Source organism: Aspergillus sydowii (assembly GCF_001890705.1).
Source record: "Aspergillus sydowii CBS 593.65 unplaced genomic scaffold ASPSYscaffold_1, whole genome shotgun sequence".
Taxonomy (NCBI): Eukaryota; Fungi; Ascomycota; class Eurotiomycetes; order Eurotiales; family Aspergillaceae; genus Aspergillus; species Aspergillus sydowii.
In genome coordinates this window covers 1,048,840-1,076,795 of record NW_024467859.1, presented here as the reverse complement: position 1 = coordinate 1,076,795, position 27,956 = coordinate 1,048,840, and the positions used below count along the sequence as shown (strand labels likewise).

The 27,956-nt window shown below is 51.1% G+C and overlaps 13 protein-coding genes across 13 annotated transcripts; 7 read left to right on the top strand and 6 right to left on the bottom strand.

Annotated features, from left to right (window-relative positions):
* Positions 1 to 1,344: 1,344 nt before the first annotated feature.
* Positions 1,345 to 2,321, top strand: ASPSYDRAFT_53304 (uncharacterized protein; the record flags this gene model as incomplete). The annotated part of the gene is made up of 2 exons (XM_040848664.1): positions 1,345 to 1,599; positions 1,659 to 2,321. The coding sequence occupies 2 exons, from the start codon at positions 1,345 to 1,347 to the stop codon at positions 2,319 to 2,321; spliced, it is 918 nt and encodes a 305-aa protein (XP_040707449.1).
* A 52-nt stretch (positions 2,322 to 2,373) lies between these two features.
* ASPSYDRAFT_138519 (uncharacterized protein) lies at positions 2,374 to 4,129 on the bottom strand (the record flags this gene model as incomplete). The annotated part of the gene is made up of 5 exons (XM_040840850.1): positions 2,374 to 2,746; positions 2,800 to 3,341; positions 3,394 to 3,465; positions 3,518 to 3,860; positions 3,915 to 4,129. The coding sequence occupies 5 exons, from the start codon at positions 4,127 to 4,129 to the stop codon at positions 2,374 to 2,376; spliced, it is 1,545 nt and encodes a 514-aa protein (XP_040707448.1).
* A 317-nt stretch (positions 4,130 to 4,446) lies between these two features.
* Positions 4,447 to 6,906, top strand: ASPSYDRAFT_140026 (uncharacterized protein; the record flags this gene model as incomplete). The annotated part of the gene is made up of 2 exons (XM_040841003.1): positions 4,447 to 4,827; positions 4,870 to 6,906. The coding sequence occupies 2 exons, from the start codon at positions 4,447 to 4,449 to the stop codon at positions 6,904 to 6,906; spliced, it is 2,418 nt and encodes an 805-aa protein (XP_040707447.1).
* Positions 6,907 to 7,273: 367 nt separating this feature from the next.
* Positions 7,274 to 9,383, top strand: ASPSYDRAFT_191239 (glycoside hydrolase family 15 protein). Its single transcript, XM_040843644.1, has 3 exons — positions 7,274 to 7,795; positions 7,859 to 8,666; positions 8,722 to 9,383. The coding sequence occupies exons 1-3, from the start codon at positions 7,573 to 7,575 to the stop codon at positions 9,170 to 9,172; spliced, it is 1,482 nt and encodes a 493-aa protein (XP_040707446.1). The 5' UTR covers positions 7,274 to 7,572; the 3' UTR covers positions 9,173 to 9,383.
* Positions 9,384 to 10,331: 948 nt separating this feature from the next.
* Positions 10,332 to 12,649, top strand: ASPSYDRAFT_191234 (putative MFS peptide transporter). Its single transcript, XM_040843643.1, has 6 exons — positions 10,332 to 10,598; positions 10,660 to 10,773; positions 10,840 to 11,062; positions 11,108 to 11,479; positions 11,569 to 11,729; positions 11,796 to 12,649. The coding sequence occupies exons 1-6, from the start codon at positions 10,340 to 10,342 to the stop codon at positions 12,548 to 12,550; spliced, it is 1,884 nt and encodes a 627-aa protein (XP_040707445.1). The 5' UTR covers positions 10,332 to 10,339; the 3' UTR covers positions 12,551 to 12,649.
* Positions 12,650 to 12,852: 203 nt separating this feature from the next.
* ASPSYDRAFT_38233 (mitochondrial 37S ribosomal protein bS6m) lies at positions 12,853 to 13,766 on the bottom strand. Its single transcript, XM_040845677.1, has 3 exons — positions 13,662 to 13,766; positions 13,570 to 13,601; positions 12,853 to 13,467 (listed from the first exon to the last, which is right to left on the bottom strand). The coding sequence occupies exons 1-3, from the start codon at positions 13,683 to 13,685 to the stop codon at positions 13,158 to 13,160; spliced, it is 366 nt and encodes a 121-aa protein (XP_040707444.1). The 5' UTR covers positions 13,686 to 13,766; the 3' UTR covers positions 12,853 to 13,157.
* A 200-nt stretch (positions 13,767 to 13,966) lies between these two features.
* On the top strand, positions 13,967 to 14,651 carry ASPSYDRAFT_142799 (glycine decarboxylase subunit H; the record flags this gene model as incomplete). The annotated part of the gene is made up of 3 exons (XM_040841273.1): positions 13,967 to 14,108; positions 14,204 to 14,266; positions 14,335 to 14,651. The coding sequence occupies 3 exons, from the start codon at positions 13,967 to 13,969 to the stop codon at positions 14,649 to 14,651; spliced, it is 522 nt and encodes a 173-aa protein (XP_040707443.1).
* Positions 14,652 to 15,071: 420 nt separating this feature from the next.
* ASPSYDRAFT_25695 (uncharacterized protein) lies at positions 15,072 to 16,211 on the bottom strand (the record flags this gene model as incomplete). Its single annotated transcript, XM_040844191.1, has 1 exon — positions 15,072 to 16,211. One exon carries the CDS (start codon positions 16,209 to 16,211, stop codon positions 15,072 to 15,074), a length of 1,140 nt encoding a protein of 379 aa, XP_040707442.1.
* Positions 16,212 to 18,022: 1,811 nt separating this feature from the next.
* dscA (ubiquitin-protein ligase dscA) lies at positions 18,023 to 21,052 on the bottom strand. Its single transcript, XM_040845676.1, has one exon. It carries the CDS (start codon positions 20,882 to 20,884, stop codon positions 18,458 to 18,460), a length of 2,427 nt encoding a protein of 808 aa, XP_040707441.1. The 5' UTR covers positions 20,885 to 21,052; the 3' UTR covers positions 18,023 to 18,457.
* A 126-nt stretch (positions 21,053 to 21,178) lies between these two features.
* On the top strand, positions 21,179 to 22,903 carry ASPSYDRAFT_38228 (cation efflux family protein family). Its single transcript, XM_040845675.1, has 2 exons — positions 21,179 to 21,596; positions 21,662 to 22,903. Exons 1-2 carry the CDS (start codon positions 21,303 to 21,305, stop codon positions 22,730 to 22,732), a joined length of 1,365 nt encoding a protein of 454 aa, XP_040707440.1. The 5' UTR covers positions 21,179 to 21,302; the 3' UTR covers positions 22,733 to 22,903.
* A 113-nt stretch (positions 22,904 to 23,016) lies between these two features.
* On the bottom strand, positions 23,017 to 23,832 carry ASPSYDRAFT_38225 (putative NADH-ubiquinone oxidoreductase 14 kDa subunit). The gene is made up of 2 exons (XM_040845674.1): positions 23,638 to 23,832; positions 23,017 to 23,503 (listed from the first exon to the last, which is right to left on the bottom strand). Exons 1-2 carry the CDS (start codon positions 23,669 to 23,671, stop codon positions 23,256 to 23,258), a joined length of 282 nt encoding a protein of 93 aa, XP_040707439.1. The 5' UTR covers positions 23,672 to 23,832; the 3' UTR covers positions 23,017 to 23,255.
* A 144-nt stretch (positions 23,833 to 23,976) lies between these two features.
* On the top strand, positions 23,977 to 26,570 carry ASPSYDRAFT_38224 (BOD1/SHG1 domain-containing protein). The gene is made up of 2 exons (XM_040845673.1): positions 23,977 to 24,242; positions 24,314 to 26,570. Exons 1-2 carry the CDS (start codon positions 24,027 to 24,029, stop codon positions 26,444 to 26,446), a joined length of 2,349 nt encoding a protein of 782 aa, XP_040707438.1. The 5' UTR covers positions 23,977 to 24,026; the 3' UTR covers positions 26,447 to 26,570.
* ASPSYDRAFT_248150 (eukaryotic translation initiation factor 4E) lies at positions 26,496 to 27,849 on the bottom strand. Its single transcript, XM_040844146.1, has 3 exons — positions 27,603 to 27,849; positions 26,963 to 27,535; positions 26,496 to 26,899 (listed from the first exon to the last, which is right to left on the bottom strand). Exons 2-3 carry the CDS (start codon positions 27,423 to 27,425, stop codon positions 26,661 to 26,663), a joined length of 702 nt encoding a protein of 233 aa, XP_040707437.1. The 5' UTR covers positions 27,426 to 27,535; positions 27,603 to 27,849; the 3' UTR covers positions 26,496 to 26,660.
* Positions 27,850 to 27,956: the final 107 nt, after the last annotated feature.

The following is a 27,956-nucleotide window of genomic DNA, read 5'->3' as shown; positions in this document are numbered from 1 at the left end:
GATGCGTAGATTGGCCGGGACCATGCAGTTGCAGCTGATTGATGATCTGGGCGTGTTTATTTGGAATCTGGGATGGTGTGGACGAAAGTACGTCCTTTGCTGATGTCAGGTTTATACATCGAGTTTGACCATGTTCTGCTCCACGCGCGGTGATAAATAATCTCGCATCTTTTCTCTCATATTTATTCTGCAGATAAAGGCGATATTGCGTGAACTTTTTGGCATCAAATAATTCTCAAAAGGTACCGACATGTTGCGTGGATCAGCCACCTACAAAACAAGAGAAACTCATGAGATATCCAAATTGACCCTCAATAAATCACAACAATACTCCAGTACTTCTGCCAATGTGCCGCCTCTTCTGACGTGGACTTTTGCTACTTCTGAGTAAGGATAACGTTGCGACCATAAGATGGACAACACAATCTCAATGTTACGGATATAAATAAATAGCACCATTTGATACCGAGCTCATATATTGGGATACAGTATATCGTATAATTCCAAATCCAGCGGAAGTTGGAAGCTGATGTGGAAGGTTCGCAAGCATCCTAATGGCAACGGCAGACAGACAACACTCGAACACTCCGTATTAGCTATCATCCGCAGTGCCCGTGCTCAGAAAAAATACTTGAACAGCGTAAGCATTGACACATAATGCCTTGCATGAACCGGTTTCGACGGAGCGGACCTTTTGAGTACAGGCCAAAGTCTGTATCACTGGGGCTGCATGTTGTATAACCTCAGGGGGGCCACACTGGCCACCAGTTGTTGCACTATACTCCGTAATCATGATGGAGATAATCTTTCATCGACAAGACACTTCACAATGGAAAAATGATCTGCACTCAGAAAGCTTTTATCCCATATTCCTAGCCCCTGATTTCGGTGACCAGAATGCGCCCCCGAAGTCTGAACCCCGGGCCTCCTCTGTCGAGACGAGTCTGCAGAGGGTGAGTTCGCTTCTGCGGTAAGAGTATTTGATTTATATTCTTGTAATCTTGGACACCATACCAGAAAACTGGAATACTTTCTATTTCACCCCATTCAACTCGACACAAGCAGCTTTGTAAGACTACTGATTAGTTAGGGCTTTGTCGGCATCGGCGGTCGGGGATTCGGCCTGCCGAGAGGCCGCAGATGACCAGCAGCATTAGCAATCATGAAATCACGACCTCGAACTGGAGATTGGGTGCAGAAGGTGCTGAGAAGATGGTACTTTATTTAGCCAGAGACTCTACTCGCCTTGATTTAATTCTATTCATTTCCACCTCATTTCTTGACCCCGGCCTCACTACAAAACCGGTTAACCCTCTATAATATCACCAGTCCAAGATAAGAGCAATGTCAAAAGTAATCCTCATCACAGGCGCCACAGGCAAACAAGGCGGCAGCGTAATCGACAATCTCCTCCAGCAGGACGCCAATGTCGAGATCCTAGCTCTAACCCGCAACACCAACTCCTCAGGCGCGCAGAAACTCGCGCTCAAATCGCCCAAGATCAAGCTCGTGCAGGGAACATTGGACCAACCGGATGATATCTTCAATAATGCAAAAATGGTCACGGAGAGCCCGATCTGGGGTGTTTTTAGTGTGCAGGTTTATCACCCTACGGTATATAGTTACTTACTTAGTTAATGTGACTAACTAAACAACAGGTTGCTTCCTTCAGCGGAAACACCGAAGTCGAAGAACACCAAGGCAAAAATCTCATAGACGCCGCACTCAGAAACAACGTCAAACACTTTGTATATTCCTCCGTCGACCGCGGCGGCGACAATTCGCTCAACAACCCCACGAATATCCCACACTTCATCAACAAGCATAACATCGAACTCCACCTCATAGACAGCACCAAGGGAACAGACATGACCTGGACGATTCTCCGCCCCGTCACATTCCTAGACGGCGGCCTTGTACCGGGATTCGTGGGGAAACTATGGGCCACGACATTTAAGGTTGCGCTGCAGGGAAGACCGCTGCAGCTTGTTGCGGTTTCGGATATCGGGTTCTTTGGTGCAGAGGCCTTTCTCAAGTATGGAGAGCAGGAGTATAAGAGGAAGGCGATATCGCTGGCTAGTGACGAGGTGGCGTTTGATGAGTTGGCGAGGGTGTTTAAGAGTGTCACGGGGAGGGATATCCCCACGACGTGGGAGTTTGTCTCGCGGTTTTTGATGTGGATGGTGGCGGATGCGGGGTTGATGTTCCGGTGGTTCCATGATGAAGGGTTTGGGGCTGATATTGCGACGCTGAAGAGAGTGCATCCCGGGTTGAAGGATGTTAGGGCTTGGTTGGAGACGGAGAGCGAGTGGAGGAAATAGAGGTATTTGGTTTCCCAAGGCGCCTATTTAATAATATAATGATATAACAATCTCACTCAGCGTCAACCTCACGCCTCCAAGTCTTAAACTCTCTAGCAGGCAATCCCTCCTGGAACATCTCATCCAGCTCGGCAAACGACCGTCCCTTCGTCTCAGGGACATCAAAGAAGATAGCAACCCACGCAATAACAGCAGTAGCAAGGTAAATAAACCCCATCTTGCCACCAAGGTTCCCCTCGTCCGTATTGAACATATAAGGCACACAGACATTCCAAATAGCAGAGAAGAAGTAATTAAACCCAAACCCCAGCGACTGGGACTTTGCACGAAGACGGGCCTGCGATACCTGACCCGCGACACTCATTGCAGGACCGATGCAAGGGCCGATAGACCACCAGATTAATTGGAGGCCTATGCCGGTTGTCCTATCCAGCGAGTTAATTAGCGAGGAAAACACAATAGGGATAGGATTGAATACCATTTTGCTGCCTTTGTATAAAAGCAGCCAGACACGCCGATGATAATGAAGAATAAAGCCGACCCGGCCGTCCCCCAGAGCATGAGGGTGCGATTCCCCGTCCGCGGAATAAGGAACCACGTTATGATACTACTGCAGATAGCAAACGCGATTCCAATCTCAACCAGCATCCCCGTTGACGAAGAGGGCAGACCCGCCGAGATCAAAAAGTACGGCCCGTTCCCGATAAAAGTAGCCCCGATCATCTGGTTCAGCGCATTGCAGTATATGATGATCCGAGTTCGGCGGATGTTATCTTTGTTGAAGAGCTCGACAAAGGACGCGGATTGAGCTTCGTTGGCGAGGGCGCGTTCGTCCTCGACTAGCCACTCTATTGCTGTGAGCTGCGTGGTGACGTCTGTTCCCTTTGGCGAGAGCCGGATTAGGGCTTTGCGTGCTTTTTCTGGGGATCCTTGTCGGACGAGATGGAAGGGGGACTCGGGGATGAGGGAGAAGAGGAGGAGCATTAGACCGGGCCAGACCCATCCTGCTGCGAAGAGGACCTGGGATAGATCATATTATTATTAGTCCGTTGGATATGATGTATAGACGTACCCGGTAGGCGGATGCATCCATGATAGTTAGCCGTCCGAAGGCGACCGACGCGGCAATCATGTAACCTAGATTCTATTCATAGCATCAGTAGTGGCGAAGTAGTGAATATGGAGGCTGCACTGACCATACTAAATGTGAACCCTGAAAGGGCAATGCCACGCATAGCGACAGGTGTGATCTCCGCAACGTAAGTCTGGCCAACAGAAATGGCCATCCCCAACGACAGGGCATTAACAGTCTTCCCCGCGAGAAAAATTCCAGGCGTAGAGCAGATATACAGGATCGCGATACCAGCAGCAGAGAAAATAGCTGAGACGGCGAAGCACACTCTGCGTCCGAACCGGTCCGCAATGAAGCCGATGGCCACTGCACCCAGCATAGTCCCAATCTGGCCCATTGCATTCCAGACGGACTGCCACCATGCTGCAATTACGGGCGATCCATTTACCATCTCTCCGAACTGAAGTCTAGGTAGGCTGTTAGTTAAGATTGTTAGGTGGTTAAGAGTGGTTGTGGCGTACTCAAAAGCAGGCATGGAGAGACAGAGCGAGGTAGCCAGATTGTCAAAACCATACATCAACGGCCCGACATTTGCGAAGAAACAGAGCGCAATGATCTTCGGATTACTTTTTAGCGTCTGCCATGCCGACTTGGACTCCTCGTCGGATCCGTAGGTTCGAACGGCATCGTCGAGGTGCTCGACCGTGGCTTTTTCATGGTCTTTTCGTGGTGACATGTTTTCATAACATATACAATCTTTCGTTAAACGGGATACCCCATCTCCGCGAGGAGCAAAATCAATCTTATAATGCGGAGAAGCGTGGAGAGGCCGGAAATGTGATCCTGGGATATCCGGGGTAGGGCTCGGGGTGAACTACACCGAGCCCTGCACCACGGGAATTCCGAGATCGGCCTCAGCATCAAGGACGGAGTACTCATACGCTCTCGCGCCCCGCGTCCCGACCACTTCGGATATCGTGCCCTCACCAGTCTGCTGATCCTTCATATACATATCGCTTTTAACCAGCGTCGCGGTGTGGCAGCAAAAACAAAATGGGCCGCCACTGGAGTCAAGACACCGACTGGATCTGGTCTCCCAACTGGGACGAGAAGGACCATGTCGCACGCTTTGTGCAATTCCGCAAGACTTTCACAGTCGAGACGGTCCCGGCGCAGTGTGTTGTCCATGTCTCTGCAGACACGCGGTACAGACTGTTCGTCAACGGGCAGAGCGTTGCATTCGGGCCGGCCAAAAGCCATCTCGGAGAGTGGAACTATGAGACTGTGGACGTTGCGCCGCTGCTTCGCATTGGTGGCAATGTTGTCGCTGCGCGTGTGCTTCGCTATTCCCCGTTCCATTCGGGGAATATGTCCATGGCAAGAGGGATTATCCCGGGGTTTATTCTTCATTGCTCGGACATGGTATCATATCACGTACCCCAAAGACTGGCCAGAAAACTAATCGCAACTGCGTAGGATATATCGACAAGTTCATCATGGCGGTGCAAGGTCGATGACGCTGTAAAGATCCTTTCGACAAGGGACTGGAATCCAGCTCTTGGTCCGTCGTTTCTGTCTGTCAGCGAGGATGTCGATGGATCCAAAGAAGATAGGGGCTGGTTGGGCATCGAATGCAACGATTCAACCTGGCATTCTGCCATCAAGTCTACTATGAAGACCCCCATGCTTCCAATTCTGGACCCATGGAGACTTGCAGAGCGATCAATTCCGCATTTTCCAGAAATTGACACAAGGTTCACCTCTGTTGCTAGATGTGACGGAGAACTCGACGCAGTGCGATGGCACCGTCTTGTGCAGAGCAACGAGGCAGTTGAGGTCCTACCAAACTCTCAGACAACGGTGGTTCTTGATGCCGCAAGGCTGACAACGGCATTTCTCCAATTCAGATTCCAAGGAGGTGCAGCGTCGAGGATTCGTATCCGCACCGCCGAGTGCTTCGAGAAGCCGTCTGAATCGCCCACACCGAACCCATTTGCCCGGAACAAGGGTGACCGCACTGATGCATCTGGGATCATAGTCGGGCAGGATGATTTCTACACTATTGACAGAAGCATTCCTGCTGACTTCGATGTCTCCTACGAGCCCTTCTGGTTCCGCACCTTCCGATATGTCGAGCTGCATATCGAGACATCGTCTACTCCCCTCCGAGTCCTGCAACTAGACTACAGAGCCATGCACTACCCACTCGATATCAAAACCGAAATATCTCACTTCCCATCCCCAGACACCGCAAAGACATGGGAAATCAGCCTCAACACCCTCCGCAACTGCATGCACGAGACATACGAAGACTGCCCCTTCTACGAGCAGAACCAATTCGCCATGGACGCCCGTCTCCAAATCCTCTTCACCTACCAGCTCTCCCACGACGACCGCCTCGCCCGGAAATGCATGCAGGAGTTCTACGCCAGTCGTCGCCCAGACGGGCTAATCGAGACTCACTTCCCTTCTCCATTCCCAGGCGTGAACATCCCCTGCTTCTCGCTATACTGGATCCTCATGGTCCACGACCACATGATGTACTTTGGCGACGCAAGTCTCGTGCGTCGCTACCTCGGTGCCATAGACGGCATCCTCAACCACTTCGACCAGCGACTAAACGAGAACGGCTTAGTCGGCCGCTTCGCATGGGACGTCTGGCCGTTCGTCGACTGGACGAGAGAATGGTCCGACCCTGTATCTGCAAGGGGCGATTTCCGGAACCTGGCGGTCCCTCCTGCGTATCACCGCACCGGCGTAGCCACACACAATAGTCTGATCTACGCCTACGCGCTGCAGAAAGCAGCAGAGCTCTGCGCCTTTATTGGGCGGCACGACACGGGCGCTGAATACCGCCAGCGCGCGTCGAATCTCAACAATGCAGTCGTAAAGAATTGTCTGCGTGGTGGTGGCGGATTTTTCGTCGATGGGCCCGATAGTCCGGATGAGGAGCGCAGCCAGCACTGTCAGGTTTTTGCGGTTCTCTCTGGTGCTGTTGGCGGTGATGAGGCGCGCGATATCCTCCTCCGCGCTCTTACTGATGAGCAGTCGGGGTATGCGCGCTGCTCGTACGCAATGGGCTTCTATGTTTTCGAAGCTGCGCGTAAAACAAATCTGTACGACCAGCTGCGGCCCATGTTATTACGGCCGTGGTCTGATATGATGAGTCAGAATCTCACGACGTGGGCTGAGTCGGCGGCGATGCCGCGGAGTGATTGTCATGGGTGGAGCGCGGTGCCTGTCCACGATTTTGTTGCTAATGTGGCCGGGTTGAGTCCTGGGGGACCCGGGTTTGGGACGATCCGGTTTGAACCGCGGAGGAAACATTGGGAGACTATGGAGGGGTCGTTTGCTATTGCGGGCTCTGGGGTGGTGAGGATTTCTTGGGCTCCTGGGAGACCGATTGCGTTTACACCGGATTTTGATGCCCGGGTTGAGGTCCTGGGTGTGAATGGATCTGGTGCGGTGTATCAGGTCGCGAGTGGCGAGACTTTGGCGATTCGTCATGAATGATTTATTGATCAATTATTTGAATTAGAATGTTGTTCTAGCTGCTTATCATATTGGTGTCTAGTACTCATTAGGGCTTTCGATCTGAACCCGCACAGGAGGGTAATATCAGACAAAACTGCTAGTTAATGTTATTTAATAAAGCGTCGTCATGCTGGACAGGGGGGTTAAATCTTTCATCACTGTGTGGACGAGATGTCGGACCGACATCGCGCGAGCAATGGATACAGTGTCGAGCCACTATTTAATCAGATAGCAAATGAGAGACAATGGCTAGCTCCACAATATCTCACAGCCGGTGAGTTGTCGGTAATGAGATGGAACTTAAGCAATCAGAGAGATAGACGCAGCAGGCAATGGGCTTTCACCGATGTAATCTCGGACGATCAAACCTTGATGTGGCTGTCTCTGCATGGCGTCGACCCCAGATTGCTTGTTTTCACTACGTAGGGTGGGAGATGCACGCATCTCGGCATCGTTAAGAGCTCCCTATCTGTGACTGATCGGCCCGTTGCCTGTATGTTCAATATCCGGCGGTGCTGTCGATCCAGTACATGTCAAGGCCATGCGAACAACGCGCAAAAGTATAAAGGCGCGTCGGACTGCTATCATGAAGTCCTAGATCAACAATCACAATTCTCAATTTGAACAGCCTAAACCTCCTGCACCATGTCTTTGTTCAAGTCGTCAATTTCCCTCCTAGCTGCAACCGGAGCTGTCGCCTTCCCTCGGTATCCGATGTACAAAAGGGCTGACGTGGACTCCTTTATAAATTCGCAAACACCTATAGCCCTGGAGGGTGTCTTGAACAACATCGGTGCCGACGGAAGTCTTGTCTCCGGGGCCTCCTCTGGCGTTGTTGTTGCTTCTCCATCCAAAGATGACCCAGACTGTAAGTGGAGATGCATTAGAGCCATAGAAAAAAAAAAACTCATGGTTAACAGCAATAATCCAGACTTCTACACCTGGACTCGAGATGCAGCCATGACACTTGCCGCTCTCATCGAGGAATTTCGCGCCGGAAACGCAGACCTCGAATCCACCATCCAAAACTATGTCGACTCACAAGCAACCCTCCAGTCAGTGGACAACCCCTCGGGCGGCCTCTCCGATGGATCTGGGCTCGGTGAGCCGAAATTCAACGTCGACCTGAGTCAGTTCACCGATGAATGGGGCCGCCCGCAGCGCGACGGGCCTGCTCTGCGCGCCTCTGCGCTAATAGCATACGGAAACTACCTCGCGAATAATAACAGCACGTCCGTAATATCAGCCAACATCTGGCCGATTGTCCAGAACGACCTTGCATACGTTGGCGAGTACTGGAACGAAACCGGCTTTGATCTTTGGGAGGAGGTAGAGGGGACGTCGTTCTTCACCACGGCCGTCCAGTTCAAGGCGCTAGTCGAGGGCGCCGCGTTTGCTGAAGCTCTTGGGGAGACGTGTGATTCATGCTCCGTGGCTCCTCAGATACTGTGCCATCTTCAGGAATTCTGGGATGGTTCTGCCATTGTCTCGAATAACCCGACGAACGGACGTACTGGTGTTGATGCAAACTCGGTCATTGCTTCGTTGAACTTGTTTGACCCGGAGGCTGGTTGTGATGATGCGACTTTCCAGCCTTGCTCGGCTCGGGCGCTGGCTAACCATAAGGTGTATGTCGATTCGTTCCGCTCTGTATATGGGATTAATAGCGGCATTGGTGCGGGTAAAGCAGTTGCTACCGGTCGTTATGCGGAAGATAACTACCAAGGAGGAAATCCATGGTCAGTCTAGACCTGAGTTATGTACCTCCTTTCGCGCTATACTTACCGATACCAGGTATCTCACAACACTCGCTGCCGCCGAGCAGCTGTATGACGCCCTCTACCAATGGGACAAACAAGGCAGCATCGATATAACAGACGTCTCCCTCCCCTTCTTCACCGACCTCGTCAACAACACGAAAACCGGATCTTTCGATAGCTCCTCTTCTGAATATGAGTCCATTACAGGTGCAGTCAAAGCCTATGCTGACGGCTTCATCGATATCGTGCAGGCGTATACTCCGAGCGACGGCGCGTTGTCGGAGCAGTTCTCCCGCGACAGCGGAGACCAGGCCTCTGCAGCTCTCCTAACTTGGTCCTTTGCGTCGTTCTTGACGACTGTTGCGCGAAGGAATGGCCAGGTGCCGTTGTCTTGGGGGTCGTCGACAGCGACTGAGGTTCCGAGTGAGTGCAGTGGGGAGACGGTTGCTGGGACTTATGCCTCTCCGTCTGTTGGCTCTTGGTAGTAATCGAACCCGGAAAGAATCTGATTTATTTTATATTGTCATCGTTTATGTCAAGGTTTCAAGGTTGTCAAGGCCGTCAATAACTTGCGCTTCTTGGGAGTGCTGGTCGATTACGCGTGCTGTTATTCACTGTACCTGATCAGGGGAAAAAAAAAAAAAAAAAAAGGAATTCGTCAAGTTTGTAATAAAAGCTCCATTTCTAAGTCGACTCTAAAGCCAATTTTAACTCATAACAGTCCTGCTCCTAATATTCCACCCGCGTACCCTTATATAGGTATATCATGAACTGAGGTTATACAACTTGTCTCAGCACGCAGGCCTGGCCCTTTCCTCACTCCAAAGCATGCGAGGGGCCGTCCAAAGTTTGATTCCATATCAATTCCTCTCGCGCCAAGTGCAGCAGGAAAATGTATGCCACTTCGATGGGTTCACCTGTCTTGGTGATACAGCATTTGCTTGAATCTCTTTCGAGACACTAGCTCGGTCAGTAATTAATTCCAGCACTAAAGAGTGAAAAGTAGATAACTTACATTCTTGGAGGCTTCTCGAGATCTATTTGTGGATTACACTGTTTGTTCAGTGTTGATGATCATGATCGTCATTATCCATCTTGGAGGCCTTTCTTTCTGTAGTTTTCGCGAACCCTATACGAGGAAACAGAGCTGCAAGCGATGTTCCATTCCAGGCCGCAGGCTCCATCATCTTAGTTTTTATCTAACCTTGTCAGTCTAACCAAACTTCTTTGGGATGCTTATTTTGTGACCACGGTCATAACAGGGGCCTTAAAGGTTGTGAGGATGAAGGATAGATGGAGAATGGGGGGATGATGACCTTTCCAATGCCTTCGACAATCCAAAACGAAACCAAACCTGGGCTGGCTAACACATCCTTCGGTGTCCATTCAAGCAACTCGGGCAATGTGGATATGCGCGCAGGACTTTCTTTTAGGCCCTGGGTGACTGGGTGCAGAAAGGTCCAAAGTGAATGTGGGTGGAGTGTTTTGAGCAAATATCAATCACAACACAACATGCGTTCAATTGCTCTCCCACACTCAAGTCTCCCTGCCTCTTCTCTTTCCTTTCTGTTCTTCTTTTCCCCGTTTCCATCTTCATCCTTTTCTCATATCCCATCCCAGCCTAGGTGGCTACCAATTGCTCATCTCCAACCATGGTTCTCTCCAGAATGAGGGAGTCTGCGGACATGACTTGCTATACCGCCAAGCTGGCAGAGAGACAACTCCAGGAGGAGAAGAGAGCAGCAGCAATAGCTGCTAAGCTTCCATCGAATAAACCTGAACTTGAATATCCTACCGAAGAAGAGCTCAAGACCCTTCCCCGTGTTGCTGGCAATGTCCGCTGGACTGCGTATACCATTGCCTTTGTCGAGTTGTGCGAGAGATTCTCGTATTATGGAACAGCTGCTGTTTGTATGTCTGCTTGGATACCCTCAGTGTTACTGTCCTATCAATATGGATGCTGACCTTTTAGTTACCAACTTCATCCAGCAGCCTTTGCCTCCTAACTCGACTACTGGTGCCGGATTTAGTGGACAACCCGGGGCTCTTGGACATGGTCAGAGAGCAGCAACTGGTCTAATCACTTGTGAGTTCTCCGCGTTGTCAAGCAACTCCATAGACCCTTATCAACATGTGCTGATGTGGACCCTAGTCAATACTTTCTGGTGCTACTTTACCCCAATCTTCGGGGCATGGATTGCCGACGAGTTCTGGGGTCGTCTGAAGACAATCCAGGTCTCGTTTATCTTTGCTATGCTTGGACACATTATCCTCATCGTATCTGCTCTTCCCCCTGTCATTCAGCACCCCGATATTGCTGTCGTCTGCTTTTCCGCCGGCCTCGTTGTCTTCGGTATCGGTGTCGGCGGCTTCAAGTAAGTAATCGATCATGGGAGCATGAGACCTACTAACAGGCACAGGTCCAATATTGCCCCATTGATCGCTGAGCAGCATCAGCGCGCCAAACCCTACATCAGAACCAACCCCAAAACCGGGGAACGATGCATAGTGGACCCAGTCCAGACGATCTCCCGTATCTTCATGTACTTCTACCTCATGATCAACGTTGGTGGCTTGGCCGGTTCGATTTCCATGATCTACGCGGAGAAGTACATTGGGTTTTGGCTGTCATTTACTATTCCAACCGCGTTGTTTTCGTTGTGTCCCCTGGTTCTCTTCGTTTGTCGACACAAGTACGATGTCACGCCTCCTACTGGATCCGTTATTGCAAAAGCTTTTAGGCTATGGGCTTATGCATTGAGGCCTCATTGGTCCTGGAATCCCATTCGACTGTGAGTAATTATAGTATTTTGATTTCACCCCCAGATTCCCTATCCAATAACACCCGGTCGCTTCTCGATCAGTTTGCTTACTTGAACAGTATCAAGAACTGCAGATCGCCTGACTTTTGGGGAAATGCAAAGCCCAGCAAGATACGTGTTTGCCGTCGTCCGTACTGGATGACTTTTGACGACCAATGGGTCGATGAAGTGCGCAGAGCCGTTAAAGCATGCGGTGTCTTCGCTTGGTATCCTGTCTATTGTATGTTCCACACTTACGACCCCAGTAACAAACAGGCCAGAATATTATTAACACCGAACCATCTAGGGCTCGCCTTTGGACAAATGACCAGTAACCTGACTTCCCAAGCCGCGACAATGGAACTCCACGGCGTCCCTAACGACATAATCAACAACCTGGACCCTCTCTTCCTAATCATCACCATCCCGCTCATGGACCAATTCATTTACCCCCTCATTAGTAAACTCGGGTTCAACTTCACACCCATAAAACGCATCTACGCTGGGTACATTATCGCATCCCTCTCCATGATCACCGCAACCGTCACCCAGCACTTCATCTATGTCCTCAGTCCTTGCCATAACCACGCAAGTACCTGCGACAAACCCGCCCCCATCAGCGTCTGGCTCCAAACAATCACATACATCCTCATCGCAGTTAGCGAAATCTTTACAACCATCACTGGCTACGAGTACGCGTATACCAAGGCACCCAAGAACATGAAGAGCGTCGTCCAGGCGTTGTACCTCATGTCAAACACCGTCGCTGCCGCTGCGCAGCAGGGTCTCACTGTATTGAGTGAGGATCCGCTCCTGAAGTGGAACTATGGGTTTGTTGCCGTGTTAGCGTTCTTTGGCGGGACGTTTTTCTATTTTACTCATCGTGACTTGGATGATGAGGAGGATTATCTGAACTCTCTGGAGCCATCTACTTATCTGGGCAGGGAGGAGAAAAAGAAGAAGAAGAAGGGCAAGAAGAGTAAGAGTAAGCGTCGGGATCGGGATTTGGAACGAGGCATGCAAGAACGTCCTGTTGAGCGTTCATCGTGGTCGAGCTTCTGACTCACGTTATGTTTCTTTTCCAGTTGGCATGTACCGAAGATGGCGTACCGGGAGTGAGCTATGTAATTAGTACGGCGTAACATCAGGGTTGGATCACGGACCTTCCAAACAATAGTCAGACAGAATTGAATCTAGTGTTGGAATCTTGTACTCGGCATATTGAGTTGTAGGATGGACCATCCCAACGATATATATTTTGGACTCCATAACAGATACTCGCTCTCCGAAATTGGTTATACTGATTCCATCACCGTCCTTAAATCGCATAATATTCCTCAGATCTACGTATATACCAAACCAAGTGAGTCGTGAACGATTTATTGTTTTGCTTCACCATAGCGTAGTCACGTGGCATCAAGCAAAAAAGTCGAGGCATGGCCGACATATTATCAACCCATCTAAAAAAAGCAAAACACACAAAAGTCATATGCGCCGAAAATGCCGTTGATAATGTACAAGGTGATCAATCCGTATTTTCCGTCCCAACAGTAAAATCCAATATCAACATCCGAGCCCGTACCCGTAGGTTGGCCAGCCTTTATATCGTAACAAACCCCAGCTCCTCCATCGTCGTCAAATGCGAGTTCCTCCCATCCGAAATAAATTCTTAGATTGAGTTCGATAAGCTGCGCACGTCATTCCATTCAACCTTCCCGCCGACGTCCTTGACCTCTTCCAGCTTGTCGCCGAGCTTGATGACGGAGAAGCGGATCATTCGGGGGTCGAGCGCGAGGGTTCGGCGGATACCCAGCTGAACAGGTGAGGCAGCATCGAATCGCATAATGAAGTGGTGGCCATCGGTATAGCGGGCTTGGTGTTTCGTTGTGGTTCTGGGCAGACGGAAGACACCCCAGTTGGTGAATCCGCGGATTACGCCGCCGGAGCGCAGGACGAGGGTGCCGGTATTACGGGCGATGCTGGTGCGTGTTAGTTTTATTCAATTATGCAGCGATTTAGAAGCGTCGATAGCGTGGTAAGAGGATGGTAACCGGGTCGTTTCCGGCTGTAAAGGTACGTACTCTCGAACCTCGTTCAGACTGCCCGGACGGACCTAGGGGGGAGAGTTAGCATTGGGGGAGAGCCACAGCATGGGATAAAATAGGCAGCATACAATAGCAATCAATTCGTACAGCATCGCGATCAAATAAACGACAAGCAAAAAGCGACACAAAGTGGGGTTTGGGCTGGACTGGGGTCGGGTCGGAGAAAGAGAGAGGCAGAAAAGGCAGAAGAGCCACAAGTGAAGATTTTCCCGACTCGGAACAGGCCATGACGCGCTTATCAGGGCCAGTCTTGGCGCTTTATCTACTCAACCCCGACATCATCCTCCGCCGTTCCCTCTTCCTCTCTCCTACACCTCTCTACATCCGTCCAATTTCGTTGTTTTTCGCCATTTTTCGCCCTAAATCTCTCACAATGTCTGCTGCCGCTCGTGTCGTCCGCCCCTTCGCCTCCCGCGCCCTCGCCCAGAAGCTCCCTCTGAGCTCCGTCCGCAGGGTCTCGCCCGCAATGGGTTTCCCGCGGGGAACAATCCGCACCTTTTCGCAGAGCCCATTCTGTAAGAACCGCACACAAATCGCCTATACAAAGCCATTGGCGTTTGTCGCTGCCTGTAGTGAAGCATATACTAATTACTCATTTTCCAAAATATAGTGGAAGTGAAGAAGTACACTGAATCCCACGAATGGGTCGAGCTCTCCGGCGACGGCAAGACTGGTGAGCTCCTCCAACGCCTATTCTTCCAAGTCAAGAGTAAACTAACCATGGATTAACCCCCTATACAGCTAAGGTCGGCATCACACAATACGCTGCAAATTCCCTTGGTGATGTTGTGTTCGTTGAGCTCCCCGAGGCCGGTCTCGAAGTGAGCGCCGGCGAGCCCGTGGGTGCCGTGGAATCTGTCAAGTCTGCCTCGGACGTCCTCACCCCCGTCTCTGGCAAGGTTGTGCAGCCAAATGCTATCCTTGAAGATAAAGCGAAGTTCATCAACGAGAGCCCCGAGGGTGATGCCTGGATCGCTGAGATTGAGGTCAGCGATGCCTCCGAGGCCGATGGCCTGCTTGATGAGGCCGCCTACAAGGCCACCATTGATGAGGAGTAAGGGCATGCGGAAGGATTATAAATAAATGTGAACGTATGAGTTTGTTTCAAAATGAATTGAGAGCGGAACATATCTGCTTTGGTCCTTTGTTCTTGGCTTCCCTATTTCCCCGTTTTTTCCCCTAGGAGAGAGATGTCGCTTTGTGACGGGAGAGGGTGTGGATTCCTTATTTAGACTATTCTTGTGTCGCCCTCATCGGCTGCGCGCGCTTTGAAGGTTCAACATTAAAGGCGAATATAATATATGAACAAGCTTCCGGTTGCCTCGTATCTTGTTGAAATCCTTTAGTACTAACTACAAGCCTCTTCTAGTGTGATGAACGGTATACAATCAGACTTAAAAATCGCTATTCATTAATCATATTCCTTCTGGGAAGCATCATTACAATCTGACTTGCATAAATAACCTGGTTAAACACCCCTACTCAATCCAGCCACTCCGACAAGTCGGACAATTCCGATGTGTGGACTCCTGCAACCACTGCCCAATGCACTCCGCGTGGTAGTTGACTCCACATTGAGCTCTGCACCAGGTCAATCCTTCGACATCCCCAACTTCCTCCTCACTCTCTTCCTCATAACCAGAGTCCGTATCATCCGCAGTGTCAGCATCAACCCCCTCTTCATCACCAAAGCTAGAAGCAGCGCGAGACCGAGTCCTCCGCAGAGGATTCAAACAAATACCACATTCACCTTCAATCGGCCGACGTGTAGCATCGCCCGCACGAGACGAAGGTAGAGTGATCCGGGCTGTTGTTCTAACATGACGAGGCGTGCCACCCAAAGGTGATGTTAAGATTGTTGACGCAGGGCTTATTGGCGCAGAGCTTAATGTCACTGGGCTTGATGATACTGTCGTGCCGGATGATCTCGTACTCGATATGCCTCTGGAGACTGCACTGCCATCGCTGCTAGTTGTGTCTGCATCAACAACACCACCGGCTGGGCGAACAGACGCAGAAGGTGCACGAGCTTGCTCATTTGAACTTGGATCCAGATTCTGAACCGTCGACTGTGTCGCCGAGACAGTGGCCCTTAGTCGCTCAAGCTCTAGAGTCATCTCACGGACTCTCCTCTGCAGACGCTCAGTCGTGAGAGAGGAATCCCGCTCAACTCCAAGTCCCTGCTGCCCACTGCTACTTGTTGTTCGAGCTGATGTAGATGTAGATGTAGATGTGGATGTGGTGGCTCGTGGAGGTCGAGAAGGCGCCACAGGCGCAGGCATATTAGAAGAACGCTCAAACCGCTGCACGCGGCGCTGCCACGTCTCGACAATCTCCGCTGCCTGGTTCTGGTGCCGTCTGTTGCATAAAGCGAGGGGTGCTAGGTCCTCGAGGAGGTCATCGATGGGGTACCCCTGGTGGAGATCCCTGGTGCCCTTGTGAAGAAGGGTAACGGCCATTTTCCGGTCTCGGGCGTTTATGGGGTTGTGGCAGCGGCGGCCTTTGGTGGCGGCGAACCCGACGCAATGGGGTTCTTCCTCTGGTTTGAGCTTTATTATGTCGGAGAGGTGCGGGAGGGGAGAGATTTGTGGGTGGGAGGAGTAGTATTGAGATGGCATGGTTGGTTGTTTTGTTGTTTCTATTGGAGAATTGGTATCTGAGTTGGTTGATGGGTATAATATTTTGTGAGGGAAATGTTGCTCGACTATATACTTCGTCAAATGGCACACTGTGCAGGGGATTTACTTGTCTGCCTAAGGTGCACCTGCTCTGCCACACCTGCGTGGCTGAGTTGGTGTGTTAAGTCAAGGCATCATCGGAGTGTAGATGCATGGTAGCGAGGAAAGCAACCACACTGCCACAGAAGCAGGGGACTGGGTCACAGTCAAGGGACGGTCCGTCGTCTTGGCTTAAGCAAACTCACTGCGCCGCAGCCCCCGGACTGTCTGATTGGAGTGGATTGACAGGGGTGTGCAGGTTCGCGGTTACATTTGCGCTCTTACTGGTTGACGTGGTTGGGGTGGTGTGATGAAGTGGAGGAGTCACCCACCAAGTTGACTCGCGCATCCTCTGGAAATAGAACTCTTAATTAAGCAACAGACCTGCGGGGTTTCCTTGGGAAGGACGCTTATCGTCCATGGATTGTTTGGATAAGAAGAGACGGCGGTGAACTGCTAGATATAAAACCTCAAACATTAGTGGTATCAGCATCCTGGTCAGCTGGTTTTGCTTACAGTATTCAATGGCTTCGAGGGTCCCTTAGCCGCTGCATAGTCTCCCACTAGAAGGCTGTGGAAAAGCTGAGAGTAACCGGTGACATATTCTCTTCAACCCACCACTTCACGCCATCCATAGATGAGCACAGCCCCGATATCTGATAGCCACACAGGCTGTCGGCTTCCCAGTAAAGGAGGCAGCAAACTCGTCCCTCCTTGAGTCCGCTATCTGCGCCCATCTTCTCCCCGTCCTTGGTGAAGCGTTGGCGGTCAGGATAATTCTAGTTGCAATAATTTGTACCGCCACTACACATGCCGCTCGTCAAATAGATCGCTCTCCCGGTCTTGGAATACGAGTTGCCACTCTTGGAGAGTCAATTCCTTCCAAAGCCCGGCACTCAGCCCTTATAAACAAATCTGGGGAGAAATTCTCTCCAATTTGCGCTGAAATGGAATCGTTGGCGGGCAGTAACCGCTTTATCTGGAGGGCCAGATCAGACCAACCCGTGACCGTGAATGAACTGACGAATACAACAATAGTCGGCGAGCTTTCCTCCTTGGTAAGACCTAGCTTATAAAGTAATAGATTTTTTTCCATTCCAATCTGAGAGTTCGACGAATTAGCTTTAGGATCTCCGTCTTGCTGGCATTGTATGCCTCATTAGCTAGCTGGGTCTCTTGCAAAGTTGAAAAGCGATGGCCGAAATCACTTGTCAAGACTGGTTGGACATCAACATCACGGATCTCCCGGGCGCCACCAAGTTAGATATTGAATCCTTGGCCGTGTCTAAACGCTGTGGTGCAGATGGTGCTTCGGTGTAAACCAGGCGAAGGTTGTTAAGGCTAATCACCTTGAGGATACTCTGGTTTCGAGACATCCTCTGGAGACATGGAACCAATGATAATGATAGTCGGTTAGGAATCCATGCTCGTTAAGGACTTATAAGTTATTAGCCTTGCACGCTTCGACCCATGCAATGATGGTCGGTTTTGCTGGTACTGGGGTCAAAGGATACGGCCATGGACGCTCCTGCGTGGTTGTGCGGAAGAAAACGCGGCAGAGAAGTGGAGGTATTGCTCAATAGTGAGCTCGCTTTCGACACCATTGAATTGGGCTTGCTGAGCATGGTTTTTCTTTTCCTAGGCGGAGTCAGATGCGTAAGAGGAATGAGAGTAAAAGAATTTCAAGGGAACAGGGTCAGAATGAGGTTTATATACCTAGGGCCTGATGACGGAACATGGTCCAGCCACGAATAGTAGATGGTGGATTGTTACAGAGAAAAATTAAGTCCTTTCGACAGTGCTAGACAAGGATATTTGAATCCCATTCACAGCACCAGTGTTATGCTGTCAGTATTGTCCCCGTAACTGCGTGCGCTTTTACTGTAGAAGGTGGATCTCCCTGTTCAATGGGTTGTAATCATGAACCAATCACCTTCTGACTATATCTGACATTGCCCCACGTCTCTACAGACTCCGGAGGTAAAGTGCTCCACTGTTGCACATGTACCTGAGCTATGACCAAGATATCTCGATTCTCGAGCCCTCGCTTCTTCTCTCAATAGCAGGCATCTGATGGAAGTAAATAATATATATTACACAGCCAAATAATCTATTTCAGATCAAGGTCTATCCTAAATGCTGTACATCTAAACCGGAGGAATGGACTCGCGGCATATAGGACACTGCAGACGAAGCTTCATCCAACTCTCAAGACAGGCACTGTGGAAGATATGACGACATGGCGTGACCATATAAGTCCGACGCGTGAGGATACTCGTCGCACCGTCTGTAACGCTGCTGCCGCCCGCGGCTCCCGACGTCGCGAGAACGGGCACGTCAATATCCTGCATACAGATCGCACAGTCAAAAACCGCTCGTTTGCGGTCTTTGCTGCGCTGTCGGTCGTCGTCTTCCTTCGCGTCACTTGATGAGTCCCGTCGTCCGTCTGCTCGCAGGGCTCCGATTGGTAGGACGCCGCCGGATTCGAGATCAAGACTCGATTCGGGATCATCACGGAGAATCGGGTGGTAGTCGTACGCCGGAGGAGCCCAACCTCGGGGAACGAAAAAGCGCGGTCCTAAGATGTCTTGACTCGCCAGGAGCCAGACTTGAATCCAAACCCAGCCAGTAAGGCAGGCTGCGGTTCTGAGGTCTGGGCGAATGAACAGAACGTTTTCGTGTACTGTCAGGAAATACAGGAAGGGAAAAAGTCGAAGGCAGCTCTCGCCTATGACAAAGTCCCACCGCAGAGCTTTCCGGCAGTTGCGCATGATGTTTCGATATATCTGTGGTACCCAGAATGACAAGTAGCTAAACGCCAGGGCTCGGGCATACCAGCCACCCACTCTATTAGGCCAGAGGAATGACCAAATCGAGATAATGAGCATCACGAAGAGGACAAAGTAGAAACGCGCATACATCGCGCCCACATCGCTTCGAGTTTCTTGTGCTGTTGGTACGGTGGATCGATTCGGTGTAGCTGTTTCCTCTCCCTCATCGGCAGGCGGGTCTTGATCGGGTGTCAAGATTATGGGCGTAGCGCCGGAATCTCTGACTCGAGCCGCTGTAGCAGGGAGAGGTAGCCCACCGGACCGGCTAGGCGGCGTGGAAGGGCCAGACCGACGGGTTTGCTCTCTCCGCTCCGGAGCCTGGATAGCCCATATTTCTATCATGAATTTCATGGCAATATAACTCACGGAAAGAAAGGCAAAGAAGGACAGAGTCGCCATAACCAGGAATGAGATCGCCGGGTAGAGCTCCAGTAGGATAAAGACTAGCACAAATGCATCCCCATACGCCATGAGAGCAATAGTATAGAAACTAATGCGACTGCGAGTTGATGGAGTGGAGGAGTCTTTGATTTGTCGCATAAGCAGTGTAATTTGGCCAATAAACGTAGCGGCAACCAAAAATACTACGCGCGCAGCGTATCTCGCATACTCCTCTGATTTGGGGCCCTGGAGATACAGTCTGTCTGTAGGGGGATAATCGGGCGCTCCCTTGGTTTCGAGGATATATCCACAGTCGGGGGAGTATACCACAGCCGACATGACCAGTACGGGTGGAGAGGGTATCGGTGCGCCAGTTGGGTATCTCAACTCCTGCTCCATATGGTTAATGACCACCTGGTCCGCCAGATAACCCTCTATGGCTACCGGGTGCTGCTGCAAATAAACGATATGTTCACACTTTGGCGACGGAAATTCCACCTGCTCCGTCCCCACAAGCGAAGACCAGGGAAATAGTGTAGGGTGCCGATTCTGTTTCTCTGCAATGGTATCCGAGAGCGATTTCATAAGCAGATCGTGGGAAATGTCGTAGGAGTCTGCAGACAATGTCAAGTGGGGTAGACTGAAAACGCCACGGAATTTCTCGCTTGTCGTCGTGAGAATAATGCCGCCAGTTTCAGGGAAATGGACTCCGTATAATGAGATATACCAGGTATTGCCCCAGAACTCATCCGTCTCCACGGCCAAGGTTGCTCGGATCTCACGAACATGGCCCTGAGGAGACTTTATTTCCTGCCCGCCTCCTTCATGCACATTTAGGTAGAAGGCTCCGCTGTCACCAGTGACGTTTTGGCTGAACTCGTGGGTAAAGTACTCGTGTTCGAGAACAATGGCGGTTGTGTTAAGCGGAGGCCGATCGGCTTCCAGCTTGCGACGTACCCAGTCTCCGCGTAACGTCCCTGTTGAATTGCGATAAACAGGTAGGGCCAACTGAGAAAGGTTCAATGCACCAGATGCATCGCGGTCTTCGAGCCCGTTCGGAGGAACTAGACCTGCGTCCGTAAAGACATTACGCAGTTGATACCGGGTCCTATCCTGAGCATCCGCCAAAAGTCCCCAGTCAAAGCTATCGTTTTTTCGGGCCCCGATCAATGGAAGCCACTTATCGGCTCGGGGATCAAAGTCTCCATAGTGGGACTCATTCAACAGGTGAAGCGCATGTCGTTCTCTCTCAAGTTCTCTCTGGTGCTCACGATCCTGAGATATTAACGGTGGATGTGACTGTGAGCTGAGAAGCAAATAAAAGACGACCAGAAAGAAAAAGAACGAGCCGCGGTGATCCATAACTAGGACGACGGCGCCAGCCTCCGAGCGTCTGATGATCCAACCACCTTACGCCGTTAAAAGGAATCTCATCGCCAGGAAGGGGCGGGAAAGGGGTTCATTAATCTTAAATCATGAAGGAAAAAGAAGAGCCTGGAAAGCGGCCGAGCCGGGATAAGTAGAGGTAGATGGAAAGACGATGGAGGAGTCGATGATGCGATGAGTCTCCGGCGGCCCCATACTAAATGTTGGCGCCTGAGGCCACAGTCTCCTCCCCGCCTGGGCGCCTCCTGATCTCAATCTCGATCAGTTTCCGCGCTTCAACAACAGCATCAATAACACCGTGACGTTTCCCCAGCCAACTGCATAGGCGCACCGCGGCCTTTTTGAATTATACTGTTAATTTCTTGCCTCTTGCGCTGGCGCAATGGCATCTAACATGCCGCTCCCCGTGCCGCCGCGGACGCCCACTCCACCCCCGGATGATCCCCCAAGTGCTTCTGTCATCCCATCCCAAGAACTCGGCCGTGATACTTTGTCGCCTTTGGTTGAATCATTCGCGTCGCCACGAAACCCGTCTGCCTCCGAAGATCCTGATCGCCTGAGCCCTACAAAGGCCTCCTTCAACCTCTCTGTGGATGCTGCACAACCCAATGGCCAGAGCGACAATGTCTCATCCGGGCCGTTCAACTTCCAAACCACGACAATGGCCAAGAGCCCTGTGGTGAAGTCTGTAAGACATGCTCTACATGCTCTATAACTACTCGCGAATTCACCCCGCTAATCTAAGTCCTATAGAACATTGGCCAGCGACGTGGTCACAAATACAAGCACAGTAGTATCTCGCACCAGATTTTCCTCGAACCACCCCCTCGGGCCCCATTAGCTTTGCCCAACTCGCTGCCGATCCCGACGCTGAAAGAATGCCGATCTAGTATGTCTGTGGATCAGAAACGGAGGTTTTGGTGGAGTGTGTGCCATATGTTCGTTGCAGCCTACACTCTGTGGAGTGCCCATGGATCTTTGGCAATGACGGCCTTATCTCACTTGATCCTCTTCGACTCGCTGGGTGCGTTACTTTGTGTAGCAGTTGATGTGTTGGGTAATTTCGAGGTCTGGAAGCGATCAAGTATTCGACATCCCTTTGGATTGGAACGAGCTGAGGTGTTGGCTGGGTTCGCGATGTGTGTTCTTCTGCTGTTCATGGGATTGGATCTTATTTCCCACAATCTTCAGCATTTCCTTGAGTCTTCCGGCCATGAGCCTCACCATGAACATCCCCACGAGCGAGTCTCCCCAGGAAGTGTAGATTTCACTGCGCTTCTCGCTATTTCGTCCACATTGGTTTCTGCCATTGGCTTGCGGAACCATGGCCGGATCGGAAAGGCCATGCGATTTGGGTATATTGAGTCCCTACCATCTGTACTCAGCAACCCGTCTCATTTCCTTACGCTATCTTGCTCCGCGCTGCTTCTACTCCTCCCTCTGGTCTCCATTCAACTTTACACATGGCTCGACGTCACATTGTCTAGCACTATTTCAATCTGCATGTGTGTTCTCGGAATGCGCCTCGTCAAGACGTTAGGATCTATGTTGCTCATGTCCTATTCCGGCTCGGGAGTCTCCGATGTCGTACGGGACATTGAAGCCGACCCGTGCGTTTTCGCTGTCGACGACGCGAGGTTCTGGCAAGTTCATTACGGGCTATGCATGGCAAATTTGAAGCTCCGTGTCACTGGCTCAGAGGAGAATCTTCTGCGTCTGCGTGAACGGGTTTCTAGCTTAATCAAAAATCGACTTGGCGGGGGATATGGAGGCGGTGGTCAGAAATGGGAAATCTCAACACAATTTACAATAGAGAAAGCCTGATCGGGCTTCTAATGTTACACTGTCACATATCATGCTTGAATTATTTTGCGGTAGACAATGAACTTCCGTATGTAAATTCCAATATCTATTCCTTGAGACAAATAGAAACTCTACTCGATGTGTCTGCCAGATAGCAGGATGGCCTGTATGTTGGTTGCACCCCTGAATCGGCGCTGCTAAGCCAGAAGTAAAATAAATTAAGTTGACTGCTTTGTGATGTTCACCAGGACACTCAGCAGAAACAACGTTAGTTAGGAAATTGAATAGCAATGAAATCTATCGAATCACGAGCAAGCCATTTCGCTTCGTCCTCTACACATCCTTCAATGATAATACTCATTCAGACACAAAATTGTGATCATAGCGAATTTTAACCATTGTATTTTGGTACATGTACAGGTTGAACCTTCTAACCCTCGCAAGAGAAGACAACCCGTCCTTCCACGCGCTATTCACCGAACACAAGAAAAGAAAGAGGCGGATATGATATGATATAAACACAAGCAGAACTGAACCACCAACTTTATGACGTCGCAGCCAAGGTACCGGCCTCTTCCACCTTGCTCAGACCAACCTCGTCTCGTCGCCGGCGCTTCTCCAGGATAGCTTCCTTTTGCTGTGCGAGGATTTTGAGTTGTCGTTGTTCAACGCCCTGGATCCAGTATCCGAAACTGCCGCCGATACCAGCGAAGAGGGGGTAGGCCCAGAGGGATTCTTTGACGAAGAGAGGACGCATTTCGATGCCGAGTTGCCAGAGTCGGACGGCGATGCCTGGAGTCCGAATGGTTAGCAGGAGCCCTGAAAAAACTATAGTATACGATGGAGTTGAAAGGCGTATAAAGTCACAAGGCCAATTGACTAGTAACCCGGAGCGCGTAAACACAAATTGCCGGGAGTGGACGTACCGAAGCCGCTCCAGAAGAGGACTTTGTGAACCATATTGACGGAGTGAGGGGTCGCGGACTCGGATTGCGCGGATAGGGGGGAGGGAAAAAAGAAAGATAGCGGAGCCTGCCGATAGAGAAATCAAGCAGTTATTTCGCGATGGCGGGTTAAAGAGAGTCCCGGCACAATTGAGCTCCGTCGGCAGAGATGCAGTCGATCGGGATGAAGTTGTGCTTGACCCAAGGCTGTCGAATCACGGGGCCGCAGTTCCCAATCTGCTCCGGAACGCGAGTTTCGCCGAACCCGTCGCGGCGCTCCAACACAGGGTCGTGATCTACAATGAATTTCTATTTGGCCCAACTGAACTTGGGAACTCGGGCATTTTCGTCTGATTTCCACGCGACTTGTTATGGAAGGATCTGTGGAGGCGCCAGGAACCCAGGTTAATGGCGTAAAGCGACCGTCGCTCGACGTTGAGAGTTTGCAGCGCAAGAAGTTCAAGACCGAGGAGCTGCCCTTGACTTCGGCGCAACACGAAGCGGTCGACGAGTTGCTACATAACTTTAAGAAAAAGGGGGGATTCGACCATGTTCGCAAGAAGGTCTGGTCAGAATTTCATGATGGTGTAAGGCAACCGCATATTCTATTTTCTTTTTTCCGGGTTCTCCTTGTCCATGGGTACTGACTACGCGCTAGGAGGGAAAGGTCGAGTTTACGAAACTACTCACCGACTTAGCCGAGTCCGAAATCGAGCGCGAACCTCAACTACTTTCTCGAGAACAGGGAAAGGCCGCAACCTTGATTGAAGGCGCTGTGGACCGTAGCGATGTGTATAAGACGGTCGAGAAGACTTTGGATGCGCTGGCCGCACAACATCTCCCGACTATTCTAGAGTCCATTCGCGGTATTCGTCGCCATGATATCGGCGATGAGCGCGCCCTTCGCGAGGAGATAGCGGGGAGTACAGCCGATGAGGACTATGATAAGATTGTGAAGGCCAAGCGTGACGAACGTGAAAAGATCTGGCAGGAAGAAGAACGCAAACGAAGAGAAATTGAAGAAGAAGAGGAGCGCCGAAAAGAGGAAGAGGAGCGGAAGCAGCGCGAAATTCAACGACAAAAAGACGACGAGGAGCGAGCCAGGAAGCGCGAGCGGGATGAAAAATGGCGCGCAGAACAGCGAGCTCTGGATGAGCAACGAGAAAAGGAACGCCAGGAACGGTATGAGCGACGGCGGCGTGAAGACCGGGATAGATATCGAGATTGGGGATATCGTGACCGAGATCGCAGTCGCACAAGGGACAGGGACTTGGATAGAGATCGTGATAGGGACAGGGACAGGGACCGAGATCACCACCGTTACCGTGACCGCGACCGCTCCCCCGGCTACCGCTCGGATCGTGGTTTATCACCCCGTATCAAAGACGCCCGAAACGAGAAAACCCCAATATCAAAAGAACCCACTCCCCCGCCAGCGCCGCCAGCGCCCGTGGATGAGAAGGCTTTGGAAGAGGCTGCCCTGCAGCTCCTGCTGAAGGAAGGCGAAGAATTAGCCGCGAAGGCCCGACAGAAGCCGGAGTTCGATTTCGAGGAAGCCGAGGCGATCGAAAACGGGCTAAAGCCAGCGACAAGCAAGTCTAAGGAGGCTTCAGAGTCGAAGTTTTCTAACACTCCTCCTAAATCAGGCAGTCCAGCTGTTGACCCAGAACATGGCCGACGACGTGGATCAACAGTGGCCGATGGCCGAAGCCGGAGGCACGATGACAGCCGCAGCCGTTCGAGAAGGAGAGGATCGCGATTTGACGATGACCGTAACGTCCGATCACGGGACGCATCTAACAGACCTCGAGACCGTGATTCTGACGATAGAGTCCCAATTCGCGACTTCCGGGCGGACCGCTACGGTGATCGAAGCTATCGACCAAGCCGCCGCAGTAGGAGTCGGTCTACCGTTCGAACTTATGACAGAGACCGTGACCGAGACCGAGATCGAGATCGAGATCGTGATCGAACAGATCGGGACAGGGATAGAGACCGAGACTGGGATAGGGATAGGAGATCAGACCGTGACCGAGACCGTGTACGAGATGACCGGGATAGAGATGATGACCGCCGTCGGGATCGTAGTCGGGACCGAAGTCGCGATCGTGGTAGGGATAGACCGGCCTATGATAGTTATCGTCGGCGATATAGTCACTATTCTCGCTCATCTTCACGCCCACGCTCATCTCATCGGGATCGAGATCGTGACAGGGACCGGGAAAGAGACCGGGAAAGAGATCGGTTTCGAGATAGGGACAGATCCAGAGACAGATCCAGAGACAGAGACCGTGAACGGGAACGAGAGCGCGACAGGGATCGGGATCGAGACAGGGATAGGGATAGGCCCTCGGAGAGAGACAGAGACAGAGATCGAGAACGAGACAGAGACAGGGCTAGCGATCGTGACCGTGACCGTGATCGGACAGAGAAGGACCACGATCGTGAACGAGACCGTGACCGCGACCGCGATAGAGATCGGGATCGCGGCAGGGACAGGGAAAGAAAACCTTCTATTTCACCGCGCCGTCGTTCCCGTTCTCGACGGCACTCTCCAAGCATGCTCGACATCGACCGCTACGTCCCATCTACCAGCCATCGAAGCCGTTCTCCGCGTCGACGGCTGCGGTCCCCAGAGCGCTCTGATGAGCGGTCTCGTGGCTTCGTCGAGATAGACCGGTATATGCCGGGTGGAGGAGAGCGGGATCGAGAGAGGCCGCGCGATCCGGATCAGAAGGCGCAGAGTTGGCGGCCTGGCAATGCAGACGATAAGAGCTCATCAAGGGAGTAGGGGTGGTCGTGTGTCTACCGACCTTCCGTTGCCCTATCCATGTATTATTAACACTTGTACAGGTACCAAGGTACCAAAGAAACAGCAGTATAAACGAAATAATTAATTAATGAACAAATCGGGCCCTTTTTATTTATCCTCTAAACAATACAAATATTTAAACGTAATCAACCCATGCCGTAATACCTCAAGCCTGTAGTAGTGTACTAATCCGTTACTCCGAACCCGCCTGCTGCCCAACGGCTTCTTGGTACCCTTCATTTTCATGATGGCATTTATAGAAATACGAGTTCGTACCTGAGTCAGTAGGCCGTAAATTTGGCGACAAGCGACTAAGGATCGTTTCCTCTAGAAGCTTGACGGAGTGCTCGTTCGAGCCTAGTTTGTTCCATACCGAGATCAGATGCGTGTTGAAGCGTACGGAGGTAGATACTCCAAGGACATGGTCATGTTCTGTGCTCTATTAGTTTCATAGATTCACCGAAGGAATGGGTCATGTCTTCCAGATCTGCGTACCTTTTTCCAAGGCAGCCTGGAACTCATTCGAGATGCAGAGAATGGCGATCTCGTGAAAGAAGGCCTGCGCTTTTCTCTTCGGCACTCGGAATCTCCAACATCCACCCTTGAGATTCTCGGGATCCTCCCAGACTGGTTTCACACCTTTGCGGAAGATGTGCACTGTGTCTCGTTGTGGGACCTTCTCCCATGGGTAGTTGTTGTAGACGCGGTAGAAGGTAGCTATGTCCGCGACGTCTTCGTATAGGACGTACAGTCTCTCGTCGTAGTCGGAAGATGCACTCTCAGAGTGCTTGTCGTACCAGAATGTCCAGTGGTATTGCAAAGGGAGTGGACGGAGTTTGCCCAGGATGTTCTGGTGCAATGATCTCCTGGTAGCTGGGGTTCTGTCTGTGGCGTCTTTGGCTTCCTCTGTTGGCGAGGGCTGCTGCACCTGAAGCTTAGGGGGTTCCATTTTGGACATGGTCTAGTCTGTCTCCGCTTGTGCTTTATCTTGAAGAGTTCGCGGCCTTCGCTGATATGGACCGGCTTATTCTTCTGCTCTCCACCTCAAGGAGGGGTTGTTTGTGGATTCTGCGGGGTTTTTGTTAGCTATAGCCCGAAGTATAAGGAGGCCAAACAATTAGTAGCAGAGACACACATTCAGAACGATGCAGGGCCTGCAGTTTTGTATCACAGGGAAAAGCCAGATGATGCTCAGGCACACCCATCTATAAATGGATATTTAATGAAAGGACAAACCACGTCGTTGGGGAAACAAAGACGACGACAGAAAGAGGGGGATGGAATAAAGCCCCCAGCCCAGCAAAAAGAGCGAAAAGAACATTCAATCAGAGTTGGACTGGTCCAACTTCATATACGACCAGACGAGATGTTAGTCCCCAATCAGAAGGAAAGGAGACAGGCTCACTGCCACCATAGGACTCCAGATGTTGATCCAATCCTGCATGGCTGCTAGAGAAATGAAATGAACATGACAACGGGAGTGGAAGGT